Below are 19,106 nucleotides of genomic sequence, written 5' to 3'. Positions count from 1 at the left end.
GGGCTCAGAGAATGACGAAGCAGCACTGTTTTTGTTTTTTTGGCTTTTATATATATAAATTTTTTTTTTTTTTTTTTTTTAAAGAGAGAGAGAGAGAGAGAGAGAGAATTTTTTTAATATTTATTTTTTAGTTTTCGGCGGACACAACATCTTTGTTGGTATGTGGTGCTGAGGATCGAACCCGGGCTGCACGCATGCCAGGCGAGCGCGCTACCACTTGAGCCACATCCCCAGCCTGACACAACATCTTTATTTTATTTTTAATGTGGTGCTGAGGATCGAACCCAGCGCTTCGCGCATGCGACGCATGTGCGCTACCGCTTGAGCCACATCCCCAACCCTTTTTTGTGTGTGTGTGTGTGGTGGTGCTGGGGATTGAACTCAAGGCCTTGTGCATACAAGGCAAGCACTCTACCAACTGAGTTATACCTCCACCCCCAATTTTATTTTTTTGTATGTGGTGCTGAGGATGGAACCCAGGGCCTGGCATGTATTAGGCGAGCACTTTACTGCTGAGCTACAATCCAAACCCCAGGATACAAAGTTTCTATAAGAAAGGATGAGTAACTTCTGGAGATCTGTTTACTGCATGGTGACTAGAGTTAATAATGCATACTTAAATGCTAAAGAGATTAGATCTTAAGTATTCTCACCAAAAATATTAAGTATGAGGTGACAGATATGTTAATAAGCCTGACTCTATCTCTGTCTCTCAGGAATTTTACAGTTATGTGACACCACACATTTATATGACATAGAGCTAGTGAAGGGAAATAAATGGAGACAGGCTGTATTTGTCAAGACAAAGCAGTGCTATTACAAAACTACAAATATTATAGTAGACATTCTGTTGCCCAAAAGAAATTGATTCTCATATCATTTTTATACATTTCTCTTTATTTAATTTTTGAGTTTATTTTATCTTGTTTCTCATCATTTGCTTTTCTGTGATACTTATTCTTTATTTAAAAATGTTAGTGGGGTTGGGGATGTGGCTCAGGCAGTGGCGCGCTCGCCTGGCATACATGCGGCCCGGGTTGGATCCTCAGCACCACATACAAACAAAGATGTTGTGTCCGCCGAAAACTAAAAAATAAATATTAAAATTCTCTCTCTCTCTACCGCTCTATCTCTCTCACTCTCTCTTTAAAAAAAAAAAAAATGTTAGTGTTATGCCAAGAATTCACATTATGATTGTTCTTCAGGATGTTCTTAAGAAAGGGTGGTGAGCCCAAGAACCAGAGAGTGTGTCTGTTGTAATTACTACAGCTTTGAATAGGACTTTAGGTTATTCAGAATAGAGAAGTCCAATGAGCTGGGGACTCTTTCCAAACCCATATACTCAGGTTTTCCTGTAACCCCACTGATAGTTTGTTTATTTATTTGTTTGTTTGTCTGTTTATTTTTCCCCCCTTTGCAGTACTGGAAATGGAACCCAGAGACATTCTATCATACACTACATCCCCAGCCTTCTTATTTTATTTTTGAGACTAAATTGCCCACATTAGCCCCAAACTTGCTATCTTCTACCTCAGCTTCCCAAGTCCCTATAATTATAGGCGTATGACATTGTACCAGGCTGATAGTTCTATTGTATTATTTCTCTGTTTACATGGATTTGGTTCTTCAGATATTCACAACTTTCATGTTATTCCTTTCTCCTTGAACAATTATTCCATTTTGCTGAGCATTGTTTCTTTCATTTAATAAATACTTATTAAACATATAAAATGCATTTTGCACTGAGTCCAGGGATATTATGTTCATCCACACACACACAATGTCAACTCCCAAAGAATTTGCCATCAAATGGATGAGTCAGATAAGGAAAGGGGAAGTTATATAAATTAAGAACTGAGAAATTAAGTGTTAAGGAAGCAAGTTTTGAAAATCAAACCAACATTCAAGCAGTGTTACATAGAGCATTGGTTTTAGATTTTGTTGATCTGGTTTCAAATCCTTAAAAGCCATGAGACTCTAAGTTAACTTCAGTGATACTTGCTAGGTTGTTTTAAGTCTTAGGAATAATTAGATGTAAAGCTGAATAAATGATGTTTTCCCTTTTTGTAAATCATCATTCAAAATTGTGATTCCAAAGCTTTTAAGTAGATGATTTATCTGGCTTCTACTTCATAAGAAATATGAAAAATGGATATATGATCATTTTGAAGACACTTTATCAGCATTCTGACATAAACTTATTAGAAATCAATTTTTATAATTCTTTTATAAAACTCACTCAGAATTCCATTTAAATATATTGACTATCTTAAGAACTTATAATATTACTTATAAAACATTTTATCACACTAGTAATTCTGAAATCACTGGTCCTGAATTTGTGAACTAAAGAGGGAGTACTTCTCTGTCTCCCCACCTCCTTCATCCTGTAGTTTAATCAAGTTATGTTTTGTGACCAGAGGATAATTTTTATAACCTTTATTCCTGAGTTATTTTAAAAACATTTAAGTAAATCATCAATGAATTGATGAAATGTATTTTCTAAAGACTTGTTATAATTAGAATTTTCTCTATGTGAAGAATATTAAAAATAACATTTTGGAAATTATACAATGTTTTATTTAGAAACAAAGTACTTGCTTTTCACAGAAAATAATTGTTTTGTTTCTTTGAAATTAAGTAGCATAACTATTGCTAAAAATATAAACTGAGGGATTGAGATTGTAGCTCAATGGTAGAGTACTTGCTTCGCACATGTGAGGCACTGGATTCAATCCTGAGCACCACATAAATAAATAAAAATAAATAAAATAAAGGTATTGTGTTCATCAATTACAACTATTTTCAAAAATATATAAACCAAGTTTGGTATAGTTGCAGCACAGTTTGTATTTCTTCAAAAGTGTGATGATTGATATCAAATCAGAATATTGTCTAGAGGTTACAATTCTTGTAACATTAAATAACAAATCATTCCGGTTTTGTTATACCATATGTAATAAGCGTTCAAGATTTGTTGTTTAAACTACCTTAAAAATGCTAGCTGGGTGTAGTAGTGTATGCCTGTAATCCCAGTGGTTCGGGAGGCTGAAGCAGGAGGATCATGAGTTCAAAGCCAGCCTCAGCAAAAGCAAGTTGAGCAACTCAGTGAGACCCTGTCTCTAAATAAAATACAAAAAATAGTTCTGGGGATTTGGCTCAGTGGTTGAGTGCCCCTGAATTCAATACTCGTCCCCCAAAATAAGAAAGCTAATTCCTTATAAGTATAAGCACAAAATATCAACAATACATAGAACTATTTTATATAAACCATTCTAAGTCAGCATTGAAAATAGTGATCAAATAACTACTTTCGTATCAAAAAAAAAAAAAAAAAAAAAAAAAAAAAAAAGGCCAGTGAGGGATTAAAGTGGAGAAGAAACCTGAGGATAGTGTTGGCAGGACTAGCACAGTAAATAGTGAATGGCTGCACTGCATGAGGAAAATGGACATGTGCTATTATGCCATTCTTCCTATTTGAGTTAGACAAATGGTATATGCCCAGGGGTATTGAGGGTCAATGCTCTGAAGAAAGACAGGAACCACTTCCATACAGCCCTGCCAGATTCAGGAAACTAATGGTACATCTGCTATTTTGTTGTTGCTGTTGTTACTTTGGATGCGTTACTGTTTCTATAGCATTTATTTTGTGGATCCTCACTCATATTACTTTTTTTATCTTGGCTGTGCCAGCTTTTGTGTTGGCAAAGTATTGCCATTTACCCTTTACTGCACTTCCTGAAAACTGTGCATATTTTTTTCTCTCCCGCCCTCCCTCCCTCTTTCTCTCTCATTGTGTTCGCTCTGTCCCACTCCATCAAGTAGAAAATTTAGTTTTCTAGAAATTTATTACCATTGATTTATAGAGGTTTTGTTTTGATTTGGGTTTGTCTTTTTTGTTTATTTGTAATAGCAAAATTTTATTTTGCCCTCCTCCCCATCTCTAATAGCAAAATTCTATACTCTAAAACTCCTTTTACCGTTTTCTTTCTTGTAAAGCTATGTCTTAAAGAAATTTCTTATTTGAAAATTAATGCCAACACAGGCATTCATTGATTTATTTAGTAAACTTTCAATGAATTTTATAAGGCTCATAACCCTGAGCTATATGGTATTATGGGTGATTCAGTAAAGTATTTAAAAGTAGTCAGGTTATAAGTGTGAAGTAGTCAAATACATTTCACCAAAGCTACTACAATATTTAAATCATACTACAGTGCTATGCTTATAAAATGCTTCCAAATGTTCTTTTGTTACATATAGTTAATACAGATGACTTTAACTCTAGGTTTTCTTCTACTCCTATGTTAGATAAGCTGTATTGCCATTTCAGTGATTTTGCATTCTGAGTTTTGTATTGTTAAAACGTTTCTCAAGTCTAAACTTTATAATATGTTACATTTTAGGTCAGAAGACATGTCTTCATCTACATGGCATCTTTCCTTACCTCTATGTGCCATACGATGGTTATGGACAGCAGCCAGAAAGCTATCTTTCTCAGATGGCATTCAGTATCGACAGAGCACTTAATGTGGCTTTAGGCAATCCATCTTCCACTGCTCAGCATGTGTTCAAAGTGTCATTAGTATCAGGAATGTAAGTATATGATAATCCTTTTAAAATTTCTATTATCTGTATTTCTTTTGCTATTCTAGTTAAAGGAAAACATTCAGTTAAAATATATTGTTTGTATTCCTTTTACTTTCCCTGTGAAGGGAAAAATTTCTTGAAGTAAATTTTTGTTGGAATAAATGATGATTAACAGTGGTTTTTTATGTTTTAAATCTTTTCCATTTGTTTCCTAGGATTGTAGAAATTCATTGATTCATATTTATCTATTGAGTAGTTTCTCTGTGCCATATTACTATTCCAGGCACTTGATGTGTTAGCTTTCTGTCCCTGTAACAAAATACCTAATATAATCAACTTATAAAGAGAAAAGGATTATTTTGGCTTATAGTTTCAGAGGTTACAATCCTTGGTAGGTTTGCCCCATTGCTTTGGGCGTGTGGCCAGACGGTACATCACTGTGGGAAGATACAACAGAGCAAAACTGCTCACCACATGGCCAAGGAGAAAAGGAAAGACTGTGGTTCCATGATCCCCTTTAAAGATATCCCCTTAATGACCTAAAGAGATCCCATAAAGCCTGCCTCTTAAAGCTTCTACCACCTCCGAAAGTGCCACCTTGGTGAACTTGAGCATGTGGGCTTTTGGGGGGCATTCAAGATCTAAACTGTAGGCTGGTCCTGTGACACACACCTATTATCCCAGTGACCCTGAAGGCTGAGGCAGGAGGATCGCAAGTTCAAAACCAGCCTCAGTGACTTAGCATGACCTGTTTCAAAAACTAAAAAGGACTGGGGTTGTATCTCAGTGGTAGATCACCTCTAGGTTCATTCCCCAGTAAAAAAAAAAAAAAAGGAAAAAAAATCAAAACTATAGAGCTTGGAATATATTGTTGAGCAAAACAAAAATCTCTGCTCCTATGCTGGTTGCACTCTAGCAGTGGAAAACATAATAACATATACATATAGCATGAAGGAAAAACATTGTTTGTTGTATAATTACTACTATAGAAGAAGAGAAGATGGAGAGCAGGGTAAGAAGGATCAGTTGTAAAGGACTAGGAAGTAGACTGGTGGCAAATTTATATAGGGTAATTAGGAAAGGTCTCATTGACAAGGTCAATGATATTTAAACAAACATGTGAATAGCATAAGGCAGTAGAAACAGCATGGAAGCCAGAAGTGAAGCGTTGGATAAAAGGAGATTGAGAAAGATATGAGAGGATGGAGATCAGGTAGGCTAGTGGTACTCAAAGTATGGTATCCATACTTTGGCTTCCAGTACAGCTGTGAGAACATAGCTCTCAAATTTCCAAATACAGGGAATGCAATTGAAAAGTGGCCCTTCTACTATGTGGTTAAATCCTATGAATCACTCCATGTAACCTGAATCTGCTTTCCATAGGCTGGTCTTAACTAGTGACTGAACATGGTAAGGACACTAAGGCAGTCTGTTCCTGAGAAGCTTGAGACTCCCCTATAGCCATGTTATATACTTCAATTAGAATCATATCACAGATCTTTTCTCCATCCTTCTCTTCTTCACATGGGACCTGATTAGTATCTAGGTCTGGTGTTGGTTCCAACTCTTCTGCCTCTTTCCCTCATTTTCTCTCACAGGTGCCTTCCCTAATAAATATCTTGGACATTTGTTGTTTGTTTCTCAGAAGACTTGGAGTAAAAGGCTTAGAAATTTGAAAGAAATACATTATTGGACCCCACTCCAGAGTTAATGAATCAGAAACTGATGATGACCCCAGGAATCTGTGTTTTAATAAACCTTTCTGATAATTCTCATGCATACTAAAGTTTCTGAATCACTGCAGGAGACTCTTCCAAGAACTTTGAATTTAACTGTAAGCTATTGCATGATTTTGAGCAACCCAAGTCTGACTAAAGTTGGAGGGATTATTTTAGCAACTATGTAGCAGGACAGATTGTTGGAGGACATAGGTAGAAGGGAGAGTAGTAGGATTCTGTTTCATCAATCTGGGTAAAAAAATATGGTGGCTTGAGTTAGTGTAGTAGCATGAGTAGTGTGAAGTAGTCAGTTTCTGAATCTGTACTGAGGGTCGAGATTTTCTATCTCATTGGATGAAGGTTGTGAGAGCGCAGTCAAGAATGTCTATAAAATTCTGAGCCTGAGTCTTTACAGTATCTGATAACCAATATTCTATTTTCTACTTTGAGATAAAAATCTGTAAGTAAGAACATGCCTTTCTGCATTTGACTTATTTTACTTAGCACAATATCCTCCATGTTGTTCCACCCATGTTGCTGCAAATGACAGAGTTCTATTCATTTTTATGGCTGAATAATATTCCATTGTGTATATGTACTTCATTGGCTTTACTTATTCATCTATCCGTGGATACCTCTCTTGATCATCCCATATATTAGCTTTTGTGAAACAGTGCTTCAGTAAACATGAAAGTGCAGATGTCTCTTTGGTACAAGGTGATTTCAACTCCTTTGGATGTATACCTAGTAGTGGGATTGCCAAATTACTTGGTAGTAATATTTTGAGGAACCACCATACTATTTTCCATAATGGCTATATTAATTTGCATTACAGCAACAGTGTATGGGATTTCCCCTTTATCTGTATGCTTACCAGCATTTGTTACTTTTTGTCTTCTTGATAATAGCCATTCTAGCAGGAGTAACATAACATCTCATTTTGGTTTTGATTTCTATTTCCATAATGATTAATGATATAGAGCATTTTGCCATATATTTGTCATTTGTATATCCTCTTTTGAGAAACATCTATTCAGGACATTTGCTTATTTTTAAATTAGATTTTTGGGTTTTTTTTTTTTTTTTTACTGTTGAATTCTTCATGTTCTAGATATGAATTCTTTGTTCACATGAATAGTTTACAGACAATTTCTCTCGTTGTATAGGTTGTCTCTTCACTCTATTGATTCAGTGTTTCCCCTTATTTCTTCCTAGTTTCATGTTTCACATGTAAGGTTTTGATAGATTTTCAGCTTATTTTTTAATATAAGAGATAGGGATCTAGTTTCTTTCCTCTGCATATGGATATCTCATTTTCCTACTACCACTTATCGAAGAGATTTTCCTTTCTCCAATGTATGTTCTTGCTGCTTTTGTCAAAAATCAGTTGGCCATAAATACATAGCTTAATTTCTGGGTTCCTTATCTTATAAAATCAGTCTGTTAATTGATTTTTATACTAGTTTCATGATGTTTTAGTTACTGTTGCTTTTTTATATGTTTTGAAGTCAGGTGTTATGATGCCTCTAGCTTTGTTCTTTTGCTCAGGATTGCTTTAGCTGTGTGTGACCTTTTGTGGTTCCCTGTAATTTTAGAAGTGTTTTTTGTTGTTGTTGTTGTTGTTGTTTTGTTTTTGTATTAGGGATTAAACCCAGGGGCGCTTAACCACTGAGCCATAACCCCAATCCTTTTTTATATTTTAATTTAAAGACAGGGTTTCACTGAATTGCTTAGGGCCTTGCTAAGTTGCTGAGGCTGGCTTTGAACTTTGAATCCTCCTGCCTCAGCCTCCCAAATTGCTGAGATTACAGGTATGTGCTTCCAGGCCCGGTTGTCTTATTTCTATGAGGGATGTCTTTGGAATTTTTATAACAATTACATTGAATCTATATATGTCACTTTGGGTAGTAGAGAGAGTTTAACAATGTTAGTTTTTCCCAATTCATGGACATGGGGTGTCTTTCCATGTTTATGTGTATGCATGTGTCCTCCTTTATTTCTTTCTCTAGTGTTCTGTAATTTTCATTGTAGAGAGCATTAATTTCCTTCATTGAATATATTCTTAGGGGGTTTTGGTTTTGGTTTTGGTTTTTGGTAGCTAGGAAAAATAGGATTGCCTTCTTGATTTTATTCTCAGCATTTTCATTATTGGCATAATCAGCAACCTTACTAAATTCATATATCGTTTTTTTAACTTTGTTTGTTTGTTTGTTTTGGGTGTTTTTTTTTGCAGAGTGTTTAGTTTTTGTTTTTGTTTGTTTGTTGTTGTTTTGTGGTACTGGGAATTGAACCCAGAGTTTCATGCTTTCCAGGCAAGCACCCTTCCATTGGGCCGCATCCCCAACCTAGGTTTCTTTGTATACAAAATCATGCCACCTGCTAACAGGAATAATTTGACCTCCTTCTATATAATTGGTTTGCTTTTTATTTATTTCTCTTGTCTTATTGCTCTGGCTAACACTTGGCAATGATATATTTCATTAAGAATGGTGAAAGTAGACATTTTGTCTTGTTAGAAAAAACAATTTCCACTTTTCCCAATTGGTGTGATATAGGCTATTGAGTTGTCATATATGGCCCATATATGAGGTATATTTCCTCTACATCTAATTTTTATCAAATGTTTTTCTCCATCTGTTACAATAATCATAAGATTTTCATCCTTCATTCTGTTTATATTTATCTTTGTATATGTTGAAACCACCCTTGCAACCCAGGAATAAGTCCCATTTGATTATGGTATACAATATTTTTGGCATGCCTTTGGTTTTGATTTGCTGGTATTTTGTTGAGAATTTTTGCATCTGTATTCATTAGAGATATTTGTCTATAATTTGTTGTTGTTGTGTCCTTGTCTAGCTTTGGTATCAAGATATTGCTGGTCTCCTAGGATAAATTGTAAGGGTTGCTTCCATTTCCATACTTTGGAGTAGTTTAAGAGAATTGGCATTAATTCTTTAGAAGTTTGATAACAAATTCATCAGTGAAGTCAATCTATCTACTCCTGGATTTTTCTGTGTTGGAAAACTTTTTATTATTCAGTCTTACTACTTGTTACTTATCTGTTCAGATTTGTTATGTCCTCATGGTTCAGTTTTGGTAGGCTATATGTCTCCAGTAATTTATCCGTTTCTTTTTATTTTTTCCAATTTCTTGGAATATGATTGTTCATAATAATAGTCCTCAGTGATTCTGTGTATTTTTGTGTTGTCAGTTGTAATGTCTTCTTTCATGTCTGATTTTGTTTATTTGAATCTTTTTGTTGTTTTGTTGTTATTCTAACAAACCATCTCTTCATTTCATTGATATTTTGTATTGTTTCTATTCTGGTCTTTGTTACTATTGTTTTTGTTTTGTTTTGAAGAGAGATATGGTTGATATGTACATTGATGAAAGTTAGGTGTTAAAATCTCCAACTATTGCTGGACTTGGTGTCACACGCCTGTAATCCCAGCAGCTCCGGAGGCTAAGACAGGAGGATCTTGAGTTCAAAGCCAATCTCAGCAATGGCAAGGTGCTGAGCAATTCAGTGAGACTCTGTCTCTAAATAAAATACAGATAGGCTGGGGATGTCATTCAGTGGCTGAGTGCCCCTGAGTTCAATCCCTGGTACCCCTCCTCCAAAAAAAGAAAAAGAAAAAATCTCCAACTATTAGTCTATCTCTCCTTATAGATTGCTTTTATTTGCTTTGTATAATTGGGTGTTCCAATGTTGGGTATATATGTATTTACAAATGTTATTTCCTCTTGCCAGATGAATTCCTTTATCATTATATGGTAACCTTTCTTGTCTCTTTTTCCGTTATTTTTAACTTAATCTATTTTATTAGATTCATCTGCTTTGCATTTGTATTACATCTTTTTCCATCTTTTAATTTTCAATCTGTATCTTCACTGGCGAAGAGAGTTTCTTCCATTTAAACCCATTCTGCCAGTCCAATATCTTTTAGTTAGGGAATTTAATGTACTTAAATTCAAGGTTATTATTGATAAATGCATACTCTTGTCATTTTGTTGATACCCCCTCTCCCTGGTTTTGTATATTGTTTGTTCTTTCTTTCTCTCTTTATTATCTTTGTTATTTAACCATTTCCATATTGATTGTGTTTGATTCTCTTCTTTTTTTGTGTGCCTTCTCTACTATTGAGTTTTGTACTTTTGTATATTTCATGAGAGTAGTAATCATCTTTTCATTTCTAGTGTAGAAATTGCTTAAACATTTGTTGTAGTGCCTGGTAATAATGAATTCCCTCAGTTTTTGCTTGTCTTGAAAAGTATTTATCCTTTATTTTTGTAAATAGCTTTGCTGGGTGTAGTATTTTTGGGTTGGCAGTTTTTTCTTTCAGGACTTTGAACATATAACCCATTTTCTCCTTTCCTATAAGGTTTCTGCTAAGAAGTTTGCTTTTATCCTAATGAGTTCTTTTTTAGGTGACTTGACACTTCTTTTACTGTTTTTAGAATTTTCTCCTTTTTTTTTGAGTTTGACAGTTTGGCTGTAATATGCTTTGGAGAGAGTCATTTTTGATCAAATCCTTTGAGCTTCCTGGACCTGGATATTCATATCTTTTCTAAAAATTGGAAAGTTTTAAGCAATTATTTTGTTGACTAGGTTTTGTGTGTCTTTTTCCTTCTCAGGTTCTCAAAAGGTGGAAGTTTGCTTGTTTAATGGTGTCCCATATGTCTTGAAAGCTTTCCTCATTCATTTAAAAAAAAAAAAAAATCTGATGGGGTTATTTTAAAAGTACTATCTACAAGATTAGAAATTTTTTTATTCTATATGTTCAATTCTATTATTTTTTATTTCATTCATTGAGATTTTTTAACTCCAAGATTTCTTTCTTTTCTTTGTTTGTTTCTTTTTTACTTACAAAGAAAAAGAGGTTTATTTTGTTTCTTTTTTACTTATAAAGAAAAAGAGATTTATTTTGTCTCATAGTTCTGGTACAAGATCAAGAGATCTCATTTGGTGATGGCCTTCTTGCTGACAGAATCCAGAGGTGACAGGGTACATACTACATTGAGAAAGACAAGAAGCTCAAGAGATCTAGCCAAACTTTCTGTCATAGCAGTCCCACTCTCAAGGTGACCCACTAACCTATTAATCTATTAATTGCCCATTAGGGCAGAACCTTGGTCATCTCTTCATAATAAGGATTAAATTTCACCATGATTTTCAGAGGGGACACCAAGATAGTTCTTTTTCATAGTCTCTTTTTGCTGAATTTCTCCTTTATATCACAAATTGTCTTTCTAATTTCAAGGAATTGCCTGTATTCTCTTCCATTTTATTTTCTTAAAACTCATTCTTTTGGATTTTTTTGTAGAGCAATTCATTTATTTCCTTTTCTTTGGAGTTTATTGCTAGAGAGTTATTGTATTTCTTTGGAAGCATTATGTTACCTTGTTTTTTCATCCTTCTCTATGTTAATATTCGTGCATCTGGTGGGTCAGTTTCGTACCAATTTATAGTAAAACTTTTGGCTAGTCATGTGTCTTAGAGTTTGGGTTGGATATTTTGTGTTAGCTTTGGTTACACGTGGTCATGTTAATATCTGTAGCTTCTTCAGCCCTAATCAGTGCTGGCAATATCTTCAAATGTCTCAGTAGCCTAGGCTACAGGGGTTGTGGGATTGCACTGCCAGGTGGGAAGCAGCTTCCTTAGGCAGGGCCAGCAAATATACCAGCACCCATCACTTTCTGTGTGTCATGTTAGGGTGGAGCTACCTTGGTCATCCCAGCTGTATATGGCACCCCAGGTAGTAGAGTGGGGTGCCTGTCAGGATCTAAGGGCTACACAGGACCCCGGCTTTACTAATGGGCCTAGATGGTTTTCCTGTAAGTGCCTAAGAACGCTACTGATGTTTTTTGTGTAGTCCCTGCAGGATGACTTACCCAGGAAGGTCTACCTAGATGTGTCCTTGAGTTAGAATGTGTGGTTGAGGCTGAGCATCTGCTTCTCAGGACCTCAGTGGGCTGAGCTTGTAAGTGATACAGAAGTATCACTGAGGCTGCCTGGTTGCTTCTTGGGGGTCTCAGCAGGTGAACCAAAGGAAAGGCTGCTTCCAGCTATTAGAGGTAGATGGTCAAGAGTAACTTTTTAATACAGTCATAATGATTGAGATTAAGACAAAAATGGTTTACTTCTTCTTTTTGTCTCTAGTTTTCTCAAAGTTGTATTTTAAAAGCCTCAATATTTTATGTTATAGGTTTAACTGAAAGGTCTTGGATTTTTTTTTAGTTGTTTGTTTTTTGAATAATATTGAAATAAGACCAAATTAAACTGAATCTAATTAGGGTAATAAGTTGCATTACTTCTTTTATGAATGATGAAAGTAATTTAACATCTCTCTTTCTTATATTTCAGGCCTTTTTATGGTTATCATGAGAAGGAAAGACACTTTATGAAGATCTATCTTTACAATCCTGCAATGGTGAAAAGGTACAAAGCTAAATGAAACCAAAACATAAAATAACTAAGATTTATTATTTTTATCATTGAAAATAAAGACTAGAAGAAAGGCCTATATAGTTTGTAACATGATAGAAAAAGAGACCCTAAAATGTACATATAAGTGTAAGCATAGAGACCTATGGCTAGGACTATAGGATGGGTATTTTAAAGGTGTAGGGACCTGGTTTATGACCCCCATTGATTTATTCCTGTCTTAGAGGTAGAAAGTTTGTAAAAGTAGGTAAGGAGAAATGAGAGCTGCCTTATATTATGATATTAGTGTCCTGCTGGCAAGATCAGATATTTAATACTAAAGACAAGCTTCGTCTTAAATTTCAAAGCAAGGAGAAATTTGTGAAAGAGAGACCAATGTACAAAGACTTCCTGTTGAGTCCTTACTAGCTGTTAGTAAAATTTTATATACTGAACTTTTTTTGTTAGTTTTGGTTGTTTTTGTTTTCCTCCTCTTCCTCTTCCCCTCCCCCTTAATTAATCTCTGCCGCTAGTTTATTCTCTCACTTATCCTGGAGCCCAAATTATTGAGAGCAGGAAAGGCACATATATAAATATTATTTTCCTTTCAGATTCATGACAAGAGTTTTCATTGTATATGATAATAAGCTAAGGTAAAAATAGATTTGGAGAAATGCTGAGTATTGTTTTTTTCCAGGAGATTCTCTCTGCCAGTAGGTATTGGGTTCCAAAAGTTAATCTTTTGGTAAGACACAAATTGGATGTTTTCCTAAAATGAATTAAGGTACTATGATAGGCATAACCACCAAAGATGTGAGGTTTATTCTGAATTAAATCAGTTGACTACTAATCCCAATTGATCTTTTTTTCTCTACATAACCAGCGAAAACTAGTTTTTTTTACAGACTGCAAAATAGCTTCTGTTTATGTAAGGTACCAAAATAATTTTTCAGAAACATAAACACAGTTAAAAAAAATGGGGGGGTGGGTGCCAGTTCCCCTTTACTTACTTTCTTATAATCAGAAGTACAAAAGAACAATCACCATGGATTCTTACCATCTCTCACAAATTCAGTAGTAAGAAAATAAACTTTACTCATTTTTCCTTTTCTCATTCATAAGTTGCTCTCCAGTGGGAATCACGACTAAAAGTTTTATAAATCTTTTATAAATTGTCTACAAAGTATAATTTTACTTAAAGTATAAATGTAATGTATTTTTCTTCCTTGTACCTATAGCAATTAAATACTTACTAAATTATTATCAATAAGTTCTCTTTACATTATGTAGCCAGCTTATCACAATACCTATCTGAAACCTCTGATTTATTAATGGATTTGTTTATTCATTTTTAAAAAACAAAATTTGTAAGGTGTCTACATAATTTGATGCACTGTGGAAGCTTCTGGGTAAACAGTAATGAGCAAAGTTTGAATGGTTCTTGCCTTTAGGGAATTTACAGCAAAACGAGGGAACAGTAAATTAGTAACCCAATCATATAACCAAAATCATGATAAATACTCTGAAGGAAAGGATAGGGTGTTAACGAAAGAAAGTATTTTTTCCTTTTTTGTTATTTTATATTGTAACATTATACGTTAGTCATTTGCATTATAACATTTAACTAATACATAGTGCAGTGGTAAAGAGTTCCGAATGTGAAACTAGATTGCCTTTTTCAACACCTGGATCTGCTGCTTGGTAGCTTGGTGACTTTAGGCAAGATATTTAATCTCTTTATGCCTTAGCTTCCTCATCTTTAATAGGGTTGATATTAGTGTGCTTTATTCTAATGACTAAGTACAGTTTTTATCTCCCATTTGTTCTTTATTCCAATATAGCTCTTACTTACCCAACCATACTACTGAATTTGCTTTCTCAAATTGCAAAATCCAATTTTTTGTTTTTACCTTTTGACCTTGTGGTAATAATAATGAGATCTTCAAACAATCCCAAATGTTGGCTTCTGAAATATGAACTTTATTTCCTCATACATGTCTGATCATTCATACATCTGCCATTTCATTGGTTCCTTTTGAAATATTTGTTGTTGTTCCTTAGGGTTCTGCCTTAGGTTCATTGTTTCTCTCTATACTTTCTTCTCTTTGCAGCCTTATCTACTTCTATACTTTTATTTTTATTTTCTTAATTTTTATGCATTTGACTTCCAAGTGTGTATTAACAGCCCAAATTTTCCTCAAGCACCCCTGATCAATGTATCAAACCATCTGCTGGATAAATGAAATAGCACTATGGATAAGAGTGAGGGCTCACAAGTCAGGGAAATTTTGATTTGAACTTCAGTTCTATTTTTTTTTGTATGATTTTTGACAACCTTTCCCATTTCTTATAAAATGGGGGTGATAGTACCATAGGCTTGTAGTAAGGATTGAGATTAAATATTTAAACCACTTAGCACAGTATCTAGTATATAGTGCTCAAAAATATGTTAGCTACTTCTACAGTATTAATAAAATTATTCTTATCCTAATCTTCATCGTCATTAATCTCCAAAGTTACATAGAAATCTGCTTGAATTGTATTGTATCTAAACCCCTTTATGTCTAAAGCTAAGTTTTATTTTATTTACATGAAAAACTATTTCCTCTCTTCAGAGAGAGATAAACCTCTAGTTAATCATTTAATCTCCTGCCTAGACATCCTTCTAATATACTTCCTCTGAGTAGTACTTATTATGCTACTATAATTGTCTGTTGTTTGTATTCCCCATCATCAAGGAAAAAACCCTACGAAAGAAAAATATTAAAATGGTAGTACTTCTGATTGATGAGATTAAAAGTGATATTTCTTTTTAGAATTTTCATGTAGTCTTTGTGAAATATATTTTAAAAATCTTTGTTGACATTTTGATTGTTTCAATAGTTTTAAATTGGTTAAAGTCAAAATATTCAACATTCATGATTTCATTTTGTTCAGAACATGCACATTTACTTTAAAACTTGACTTAAGCTTTTAATTTTTAACAGAATACAAATTTCCAATAAAATTGAAATGAAAATTTCGTGTAGTGAAAGATCGTTTTTTTCTCTATACAAAGAACATGCCTTTCCATGACCCAGTAAGTCTTATGTATGGGCAATACTACTTGTTGTTTATGTCTTTATCAGTTGATAGACATTTTGGATTGTTTCCACTTTTTGACTACTATGAACAGTGCCTTTATGAACATTCATATACAAGTTTCTATGTAGCCCAGACTTCCATGTATGTATAATTGTTTTGCTTAACATTTTAGAGAACATAATTTTATAACTCTTTTTTTCTAATTTAGGATATGTGAACTTTTGCAAAGTGGAGCCATAATGAATAAATTTTACCAGCCACATGAAGCACATATTCCCTACCTCCTACAGCTCTTCATTGACTACAATCTCTATGGAATGAATTTAATAAATCTGGCTGCTGTCAAGTTCCGAAAAGCAAGAAGGAAAAGTAAGGTTAATTTTCAAGTTCAAATTAAGACTTTGAAACTAATGTTACATAAGTAACAATTTATAAAATAACATTTTTAGAAAATAAATGCTAAACGGAAAAAGAATTTAAAAGTATACAAAATGAGATTTGAAATTATCAGGGAAAGCATCTCAAAAGAAAATTTAATTCTGAGAGATTTATATAGATAAAATTCACATATAATTTGAGGTTTTCAGTATATTCAGATTTGCCCAACTATCACCAGAAATTTAGAACATTTTGATTATCTATGGAAGAAATATGTACCATTTAACAAGCTTCTCATGCCTACTACCACTAAGGAACAACTAATCTATTTTCTATCTCTACCCATCCTGTGCATCTTATATAAGTGGACTCATGTAATATTTCTGTTTAGCATAGTATTCTGAAGGTTCATCTGTTTTGTAGTGTGTATTAATATTTCATTCCTTTTTATGGCCCAATAATCTGTATGTGGATATACTATATTTTGTTTATCTCTTCGTCAGTTGATGAACTTCTTGGATTGTTTCTACCTTTTGATTACTATGAAAAAATGCCTTTATGAACACTCATTTACAAGTGTTTGTATAGTCATGTATTTTTATTTCTCTTGGCCATATACCTAGGAGCAGAATTTCTGGGTCAAATAGTCTAATATCCTTTCATTCTCATCAAATTCTTCCCCTTCTACTTCTTGTCAAACAAAACTAACATTTTTCTTCCAGCCCTAACATTCTAACTGCCTTTTTTTTTTTCTTTCTCTTTCTGCCAAACTTAATAAATCAGGGATTAGCATTTTTGTTTCTTAGTTTACCACCTAGTCTCTTGGTTTAATTTCCCTTTTTATCACACCAAAAGTGTGCTTTGAAATGTAGCAAGGGAGGATTTTTGGTTTCCTTGAATAGCGAGACTAGTTTATAGGGGATCAATCCTCCTGCTAAAATAACATTTAAAGGCTGCATAAAATTGAAAGAATAAAATTTTTAATGTATCAAAGAGTTTGTAAACATGAAGACTTGCAGGCCAAAAGGAATAGACAAAGGGGAATGAATGGAAGGGAATGGGACAGGAATAGGAAAGACAGAGGAATGAATCTGACATAATTTTCCTATGTACACATATGAGTACACTATAGTGAATCTCCACATCATGTACAACTACAAGACTGGGATTCTAATTAGAATAAGATATGCTTCATGTTTGTCTAAATAAATATGTTATGTGCAACTAAAAAGAACAAAAGAAAAATAGTGCTGAGAGCAACTGTTGCCCTGAGGATATTTATAAATCCTTGAAAATTTAGAATCTTCTCTGCAATAACCCTATCAGATGTAAGAGACAGAAACCAAAACCCAGGGCTACCTGTCAGGTTGAACTCTCCACAGAATAAGATAGGACTTCTAATAGATATGCCCTTAAGTCAAGCACAGACTGGGAAGTGAAACACCTTTGAGATATTTCATCTCTCCAGTTTCAAATTCCCAAAACAAAAAAAGAGATTTCCAAATCTAAAACGTCATCTAAGGTGGTGCTGGTGTGGGAGAATTCTCAGGTCTAGCTAAAAAAGCAAATGCAGATCTTCTTAGAGGAAATTCTTTTAACTATAGATCTCAAAATTTAAAATTTCAAGTATAATATGTTCAGCACAAAGTTTAGAATATACTAGTCATATCAGAAGACTAGTCTTCATGAGTAAAACCTAGCAAATATACAAACATATATACTCTAGACTTAGAGAATTCAGATATTGGAATTATTAGATATAGATTGAAAAGCTGAAATTCAGAATCCTTATCAAGTAAGGATGTTATTTGTAAAGTTCTAATATATATATAGTATTTGTTTTACCTCTCCAACGTGGAGAGGTGGAACAACTTTGATATAATAAAACCTTTTTTAAAAAGGAAACATTTTGTGGCTGATAACATATTAAATATTACAAATATTGCATTTTTAAAAATATATAAATGTTGAATCATTGATACCCACTAGTTAGGGGCCCTTTAAAGTATAAAAGGAGGTACCCTTTAAAGTATAAACAAAAATAACTAATTCTACTATTTCAATAGAAGAACCTCAAATTTAGATGACAGTTATAGATTATTAAATGCAGTTTTTCTCATCTTACTATCTGAGAATAGTATAAAATCTTCAGAATCAACCTGATTATGTATTAAATAGCTCTCCCTTGGTTACCAAGAAAGAAATCCTCTAAAGTAGAATGAGGTTGACTTCGCTGCCTAGTTGCTCCTTTCTTTGTAGAGAAAGAAGCCTAAAGGAATGAAGAGTGATATAGGAAGATCATTGCCTTTCTTTCCTACAGAGATTGTAGTCCCTCAGTCTCCCAACACTGCATCTTTGTAAAAGCTGTGTTATTTTATATCCAGGAGATACTCATTTTTTACAGTATAGAGATGTTTTAAAAGTAAAAATTGAAGGTGTCACATCACTCAATTTCAATATTTATTACAAAACTACAGAAGCTGTGGTAATCAAGGCAACATGGTATTGTGAAAAGATACAAAAAACATACATATACCAATGGAGCAGATTATATAGAGCCCAGAAATATGCCCAGATTTGAAACAGCTCATAATTGGCTCATATAGTTATCTTAACTTTGACAAAGGTACAATGGTAATTCAATGGAGAAAGAATAGTATTTTCAGTAAATAATAGTGGATAATTGGATGTTTATGGGCCAGAAAATAAAACTCACACATATACTTTATACATTTTTTAAAAATTAACTTAAAATTATTTACAGACTGAAATGTACAAGTATCAGACATTTAGAAGAAAAAAAAGGGGAAAATCTTCCCAATTTTTAATTTGACCATGAGATTTTAGAAATAACAAACACCCAAAATAAAAATGATCCATGAAAGAAAAAAAACAGTAATTTGGATTTT

At 33.7% G+C, this 19,106-nt stretch overlaps 1 protein-coding gene across 1 annotated transcript in view; it reads left to right on the top strand.

Moving 5' to 3' along the window:
- Positions 1-19,106, top strand: part of Rev3l (REV3 like, DNA directed polymerase zeta catalytic subunit) — a 177,904-nt gene that overhangs the window by 56,978 nt on the left and 101,820 nt on the right. Inside the window, exons 2-4 of the mRNA XM_048800354.1 lie at positions 4,407-4,596; positions 12,676-12,750; positions 16,028-16,188. Of these exons, the coding sequence (XP_048656311.1) occupies positions 4,407-4,596; positions 12,676-12,750; positions 16,028-16,188 (426 nt within the window). The remainder of the gene's footprint in view (positions 1-4,406; positions 4,597-12,675; positions 12,751-16,027; positions 16,189-19,106) is intronic.

This window comes from Marmota marmota, unplaced genomic scaffold, assembly GCF_001458135.2.
Source record: "Marmota marmota marmota unplaced genomic scaffold, marMar, whole genome shotgun sequence".
In the NCBI taxonomy this organism is placed as follows: domain Eukaryota; kingdom Metazoa; phylum Chordata; class Mammalia; order Rodentia; family Sciuridae; genus Marmota; species Marmota marmota.
The sequence above is the reverse complement of the archived record's forward strand: the minus strand, read 5'-3'. Positions and strand labels throughout refer to the sequence as shown.